The sequence below is a fragment of the Sciurus carolinensis genome, chromosome 5, assembly GCF_902686445.1.
Source record: "Sciurus carolinensis chromosome 5, mSciCar1.2, whole genome shotgun sequence".
Lineage (NCBI taxonomy): Eukaryota > Metazoa > Chordata > Mammalia > Rodentia > Sciuridae > Sciurus > Sciurus carolinensis.
Window position 1 is genome coordinate 2,910,473 of NC_062217.1, and position 7,881 is coordinate 2,918,353.

Below are 7,881 nucleotides of genomic sequence, written 5' to 3' on the forward strand. Positions count from 1 at the left end.
GAATGATAAGTACCCATTTTAGGTCAGATTTTACTGTTCTAATAATCAAGATAAGGTAAAATTTCTAGAATCACAAAGAATTTGGGCAATAACATATTTTTACCTCCTCTTAGCCTCAAATTGGACCATCTGCACATAAATCCTTCCAAGGTTATGAAAGTATTTTGAGGCCTTGTTAGACTTACCCCAGTTTTGTGACTCATCACGTTGTCCAGCAAAGCTGTTTGTTTCTTCTTTTTTTTAAACTGGAATTGCTGGGGATGGAGCCTCTGAGGGGACTCACCACTGAGCAGCACCATCTGTAACAACTATTTAATGAGCACTAACTGTGTGCCAACTGGCGAGGAGTTACAGCTCCTCCTTGCCCTGAGGAGCTACTAAACTAGTTGAGGAGACCAAACCTCATTAGATACAAGAACCAGGTGGCATAGGGAAGACCTCCAGGCCTTGGGGCCGCGTAGCTGTGACTTCAGTAACTGGTGCCCTTGGCGGGCCCTTGTCCTTGGGTGCCATGGGCTGGGTGTGGTGTGATAACCCCCAAGGTGCTCCATGTGTCCCAGAGCCGCGTGTGCCTGGCCGAGGCATGGGCCTGCTGCACCTGGGAGGACATCAGGTTGGGGCCGGAGCACGTCTGTCTCAGGGGTCGGAGGAACTTGCCTACATTTCTGGTGCACAGCGAGATGACGCCAATGGTTTGCCTCTTGCGTTTCAGGAAGCCCACGCCATCCACCTTGAAGGCAGGGGAGCTACGCACGCACGTCAGCCGCTGCCAAGTTTGTATGAGGAGAACATAATGAAGCCTGACCCTCAGCTACCGTCACGACATGGTGCTACTCCCTCCTCCTCCTCCTTCCTTTTTATTTTTAACAGCAACGAACCCTAGAAATATATCCTGTGTACCTCACTGTCCAATATGAAAACCATAAAGTGCCTTATAGGAATTTGCGTAACTAACACACCTGCTTCATTGGTCTCTACTTGCTGAAGGAGAAAAGGACAAGGATAGGCTTTCCATAGTGGCATACCAATGGCACTTCTGATGACATAAAATGTAAGTCCACCTGCAACCCAGTGCACTGATGTGTGAGGCAAGAACTCCATTGGAAACCAAAGGTGCTAGGGGTGTGCGGGGCCTCTGCGCTCTCCACTGCCCACGTTCATCCTGTCGTAACAGGACTGTCCACCCAGATACGACTGTCTGTTTACCACTGTCTAGTGTTTCAAAATACAGGTCCCTCGGTCTGTGCAAGTCACAGTAGTGTAAAAACAGTTTCTTCAAACCTCCAAATGGAATTACGGACTCAGTAGCCATCTCTTCCAACCCCCCAAACATAAATTTATGTCTCTGCTATGTGTGGTACTATGCAGCTGCTTTTGCAGAAATTACAACTTTCCTGTGGAATAAAGATGGTCCAAAAGTAGTCAGAAATAAAATATATATATATTTTAGTAATTTATATAGATGTCAGCAATTAGGCAGGTCAAGTTCTAGTGTAATTTCCACTGTTAAAATAAAGCTTACCTAGTTTCCTTCTTTCGAAGACTGTGCTGTCCTTTAATATAGATTTTTAAACAGTAGGATACCAAATGTGAAACATCAGCTTTCCTTGCACACTTCCAAACCAAAAATGATGTGTTGCCAAAACCAACCCAGGTTCATGGATATGGTGTCTATGACAATGAAATATGTACTTTGAACTTATTGTTTTTGATTCTGTATTGAATATTTTCAGGGTTTTAAACACTAACCACAAACTGAATGACTTGACTTCAAAAACAACAACATTAAAGGCCTTCATTCCATTAGTATTCCTTACTCTGCGTCCTGGCTTGAAAAGCAGCTCTGTTGAGTCAGAGTATCAGTATTTTCACACATAAGCACATGCAGGCCACCGCCGTGGCTGCTTGCGAGCTGTGTCCACAGACTTCACCAGGGAATGGATGGATTGCAGGAGGGCAGATTCGAACCTATGCTTGAAATGACATTTCACTCAAAGTCTCCAAAACGTTTTCAAGACTACTAAGGCCTTTTATGTAATTTCTTTAAATGTGTATTTCATAAGAATTCAAATTTGTAATAAAACTATTTGTATAAAAATTAAGCTTTTATGAATTTGTTGCTAGTATGACCACAAGAGCATTAAAAGTTACTGCACAAGCCACTAATAAACTTGTAAGCTCTGCATTCCTTAGATCATTTCTATTTTGCACTTCTTCCAAATGAGAATCAGACTGGGGTGACATAGTGATTACTACAGAGAAAGACAGGCCTCCTCCCCTGTCCTCCTCCCTCCCTCTCCTCCTCCCTCTCCTCCCTCTCCTCCCTCTCCTTCCTCTCCTTCTTCTCCCTCCTCCCTCTCCCTCCTCCCTCTCCTCCTCCCTCTCCTCCTCCCTCTCCTCCTCCCTCTCCTCCCTCTCCTTCTTCTCCTTCTTCTCCCTCTCCCTCCTCCCTCTCCCTTCTCCCTCTCCTCCCTCTCCTTCTTCTCCCTCCCCCTCCTCCCTCTCCCTCCTCCCTCTCTCTCCTCCCTCTCTCTCCTCCCTCTCCCTCCTCCTCCCTGCCTCTGTCTGTCCTCCCCTACTCCTTCCATCTGTCACTGTCACCAGCACTCAGTATTCTGCACAGAGTGAGGGCTCACTACTGCCCAGGCACTGGCCAGACACAGGATGAACCGAGATGAATAACACAATCATGCATTTGTTAATGTGAATGCATTGGGGTTAGAACGGAGAGTGCGGCGCGGAGGCCGGGAGCCGAGGGCCGGCTGCAAGGCTTGCTTGGAGTAACAAAGAGGACAGTTCCCCAGGAACTTAAGCTTCACTTTGATGGTCCAAAGTTAATTCACAGAGCTGAGTCCTCCAGAAAAGCTGTCACTATCCAGGTGTGCTTGGCGAGCCCTCCCTGCGGACTGTGGGAGGGCGAGCAGGGGAACCTGGACAGCTGCAGCCAGGGCCAGCCCATCTCCTTCTGCCTGAGGTGGACGTCATGAGGTTCAGTGCTGGTCACTTCTGGTAAGACTGATGAAGAGCTTGGCCACTCTCCTTGGGCTACAGAGAAGAGCATCCCGACCCTGGCTCCGTGTCTGTGCACTTACGGAGGGAGAGCAGACCTCTCTGTCCGTCCATCCTGGAGCATCTTGTTTCTGTGGGAATCTATTTGGTTTAATTGGTTACATAGGAAAGAACAAAGAGTATTACATGACACCCTCAATCCCAAACTTTGGATTCTGTTCATTTTGTTATCCCAAAAGCTACTTTTATGTTTTTTTTTTTATATTAACTTACCATAAAATAGGCTGATTCCCATGTCGAGTTCTCTGAGTTGGATGTGTGGGGTCAAGTTAATGTAACCAAATCAACACAGAACAGTTGTTTATTCAGGCTTCTCACTGTTGCGACCAAACGGCCCAACCAGAACAACTGTGGAGGAGGAACCATTTATTTGGAGCTTGCGGTTTCAGCAGCCTCTGTCCTTAGACAGCAGGCTCCACTCCTCAGGCCTTGAGTGAGGCAGGACCTCATGGTGCAGAGTGTGACACAGGGAAGCAGCTCACATGATGGTCAGGAAGCAGAGAGAGACTCCGCTTGCCAGATACAAATGTCTACCCCACAGCTACACCCCAGCGCCCACCTCCTCCAGCCACACCCCACCTGCCTCCAGTTACCACTCAGCTAATCTCATCAGGTGACTGATTCACTGATGAATGCTCTCACAATCCAACCACCGCCTCACACATGAGCTTTTGGAAGACACCTCACATCCAAACCATAACAAGTTACATCACCAAAACCTCCTTCCAGCTCACTGAAAGGGGACATGCAGCACCCACCTGAGCGCCTTCTGGAGCCCTCCCTTTGTGAATGTCCACTTGTCCCAGCATCATTTATCAAAGAGACTTCCTTTGACCTGTGGAATAATCGTGGACCCTGTTTTCAGTCAGTGGGACATAGATATACAGGCTCTGTGATCCAGGTAATACTTGTAAATCTCGTGTGATATTTACAATAAGGTTCACTATGTTGCACATGAGTATCCAACTCTTGAGATGCTTCATGAAAAAGGCTCATTTATCGATTGAATTAATTTTGCATCTTTGCCAAAATTAATTGACCATACTTCGTGTAGGATTTTGACCTCTATGCCATTTCATTGATCCACATAACTGTGCCTCCACCAATACCAGATCCTCTTGACTTTACAGTAACTTTTAAAAGTGGTTAGTGTCCTCCTACTTTGAACTTCTTTCTTGAAGTTTTTCTTTTGTGTATGAGTTTGAGCTTCAGCTTGTCTAAATCTATGAAACAAATCCTCTGGGGACTTTGATTAGATATCACCAAAATATCGGTCAGTTTGGGAAGAATTGTGACCTTCATTGAATCTTATTCTGTGAATGGGATGTGCCTTTTATTTATTGATGTCTTGTTTAGATTTTTTAAATCATCATTTATAGTTTTAAATACACAAATCCTGGACATCCTATGTTAGATATAGTCCTATCTATTTTTTGAGCCACTATAAATAGCATTATCTTAAAGTTTGATTTCTAATTTACATCTATAGGAATATGATTAAGTTGTGTTGCCCTTGGATTCTATGACTTTGCTAAATTCAGACTTTAAAAGTCTGGTGGAGTTTGGCGGTGAAAACCTCTGGGCCTGCAGAGTCCTTTTTTGGAAGGCTTTTAGCTGTAAATTCAATTCTCACGTTGTTGTAGGACAATTCAGCATTTAGACTTGTCTTGGAGGAGTCTGACGGTCTTCCTAGTAGGGAGCAGGCCTGGCCACACCATCGAGGTCCTGTGTGGAGTTGTTCCCAGAACCGTGCGTCACCTAATGTCTGTAAGCCTGTGATGGCTTCTTTAGTACAGGAGATCGAACCCCGGGGCTTTACCACTGAGTCACATACCAAGACCTTTTTTATTTTTTACTTAGAGACAGGTCTCACCGCGTCGCTTAGGGACTCTCTAAGTTACTGAGGCAGAACTTGAACTTGTGATCCTCCTGCCTCAGCTTCCTGGGATTACAGGAGTGACCACTGCACCTACCTTTTCACATTCTTGAGTTTATTTTCTTCTTCTTTTTTTCTGGTTTCTTAAGGCAGAAGCTAGGTGGGTAATTGGAGAACTTGTTCTATCTTACTATAAGTACCAGAGACTCTAAAGTTCCCTTTAAGCTTTGATTAGCTGCAACCCATCTGTTTTCTGTTACGCTGTATTTCCATTTCCCTTCAGTTCAAGATAGTCTCTAACTTTCTAAGTGTTTGTAGATCTTCCTGTTATAGTTCTGCTTTTGCTACCTGGTCTAACTTCTTTAAGACCATGCAACATACTATGTATAACTTCAGTAATCGTACATTTGTTAAGCCTTCTTAGCAAATGGGTATGATCTCCCTTGGTGAATGTTCTGTGTGCAAATGAAAAGACTGTACGTTCTGTTACTGTTGGGTAGACTGTCACTAACCTCAAGATCCACTGACCACAGTTGTTCAGTTCTGGATCCTTGTGAATGTTCTGTCCACCAGCCTTCTCATTGACTGAGAAGAGAGTTGATGCTTCCAGGGTTACAGATTTTCACGTTCTTCCTTCAGTCGGAACCGTCGCTGCTTTACCTATGTTGAAGCCCTGTTATTAGGTGTGCACATGTTTAGGTTAACTCTCCTGGTGGACTGGCTCTTACATTATGCTATGAACCTCTTTATGTCTGATAAGTCTTTTTCTCTGAAATCTACTTTGTCTGATATCAATATAGCCATTCTTTCTTTTGGTTAGCATTTGCTTGGTATGCATTTTCTACTATTTTATTTTTATTTTATCTGTATAATTGTATTATAAGTGATATTCTTGTAGGTAATAGGTAATTGTGTCACGTTTTTAGACTCCAACCTGGCAAACTTTGTCTTTTATGTGGTGTGTTTAGACTGTATTTATGTTCAATTATCTGCACACTTAGATTCAGGTCTTTGTATTATTCGGTTTCTATTTGCTACCTCTGATCTTTTTTCTCCTTTCCGGCCACCTTTTGTTAAACATTTTTAGTATGCTATTTCAGCTTACATTTTGTTGTTTAGTATACTGACAAACTTTTAAAACAAAGGCGAAGAGCAGGCTGTCGTACTTACCCAGATGGTCCCCGTGGCACCCCTCCCTCCTCCTTGCTCCCGTCCCAGGTCCTTCTGGTGGAATTTCTCGGCGCCTGCTGAATTCCCTGTGGGGACCGCTGGAGCCCATCTGCTGGCCCTGAGTTCTCTGGTCTTCCGTCAGCTGGGACTGCCTTGGTTTCACTGCTCCTGAGGACGAGGCGCTCCATTTCTTTCACACTGACTGACTGCTGTCGTTTCCCTCCCTGCCCTCGGCCTCCCTCGTTCCTGGAAACACACCCTCGGTCCTTTGGGTCACGGCTCCCTGAGAGACTGCGTTGTTCTCTGGCTACTTTTAAGATGTCTCACTGCCCTTCATTTTCAGACAATTAATTATGACAGTCTGGGTGTGGGCTGGGTCTCTGAGCCTCATGAACTGTGGACTGGCGTCTGTCTCCTATGGGAAGTATTGATGGCTTTGGTTTTCAGCAGGCCAATGACTGCCTAGGTCCCAGCCTGCAAGCTGCGAGTCCGGTGGCCTGGATGGTCTATGGTTCTGAGGTCTGACCAGTGTTTGCTGTGCCGTTCAGCCGACCCGTGGTGGGGGGCGGGGGTCTTTGAAAGGAGGTTCCTTGAGCTCCGTTTTGGAGCTCGAAGTCCACGGTCGGTGGCTCACCTGTGTGGCTCTGGTGAGGGCCACCAGGGTGATCACCACGCGTGAGGAAGAGCCACTGTGAGACAGCAAGCCAAGGCTTCAGGGGCAGGGGCTCCTTCCGCGGCGACCCGTGTGGATATCCTCCTAGGGTGATGCCCCCACTGGCCCTGTGACCTGATGACCTCCGCCTAGGCCCCACCAGCTCCCCACACTACCATACTGCCACCAAGGCCACAGGTGAGCCCTCGGGAGACAACCACACCCACGCCCGGCGTCCGCTGCCCTCCCATGCATGGCGGTGCCACCCGTCTGTGGGAACATGCCCCAGGGTGCTCTGCTCACTGCTCTGCCTAGAACTGGCACCAGCTTAGGGGCATAAGCAAGACTAGTTTTGATGGCGCTATGACAGTGATGTGCAGGGGGAACAAGTGGTCAGACTTTTATAGCAATACATGGGGGCTTCCCTGGTACCTTTTCCTTATTGCCACCTCTACTGTGGATAATACACGTTGACTTCTGCTCTCCTTGGACACTGTCATTTTCTAATCAGAACTTGCAAACTCTTGAGTTTAGAAGCCCAGCCCATCCATCCTCATAATCTGTGTCTGCTCCTGAGGGTCACCATGTTGTACTCACAGAACTAGACAAGTCAGAGGTCAGCATCTGCCTCAGCCACTTGTGAACCTATAGCCTTGGGCACAGTATAGAGTCCCTCGGAGATCTACTTACAGAAGGTCGTCTTCATAGACCAAGAGTTCACAGGAAGAGGGAGGATCTGGGGCTGCTGTGCGCACCCGTCCTTCTCCTCTCTCACTTCTGCCCCTTTCCTCCCCCTCCCTCCATCACCCGTGCATCCGCCCACCCCTCCACCCTCATCCTCATCCCCCGTGTTTCCCAGGCCCGCATTTCCAGGGTGTTGTGTAGGTACAGGACAAACGGAAATGAACATCGTCCGGCCCTTAACAAGTTGTCCATGGAAAAAAAAGTCATTGTGGGAGAAACATGTTACCTGTCAGGTGTGCAAACTGAGGTTCTAGAAGTGAAATACAGTCAGGCAACAGTCGGGTTGAGAGCTAGGTTACCAACAAAATCGCAGCAGTTGCCCACTTCAGAATGTTGCCTCGAAGATGGGAAGAGAGGAGCATCTGTGAGG

The 7,881-nt window shown here is 46.8% G+C and overlaps 1 protein-coding gene across 1 annotated transcript in view; it reads left to right on the forward strand.

Moving 5' to 3' along the window:
* Positions 1-2,183, forward strand: part of Col4a1 (collagen type IV alpha 1 chain) — a 134,490-nt gene extending 132,307 nt beyond the window's left edge. The window contains exon 52 of the mRNA XM_047552911.1: positions 713-2,183. Within this exon, the coding sequence (XP_047408867.1) occupies positions 713-794 (82 nt within the window). The 3' untranslated portion in view covers positions 795-2,183. The remainder of the gene's footprint in view (positions 1-712) is intronic.
* The last annotated feature ends 5,698 nt before the right edge of the window (positions 2,184-7,881 follow it).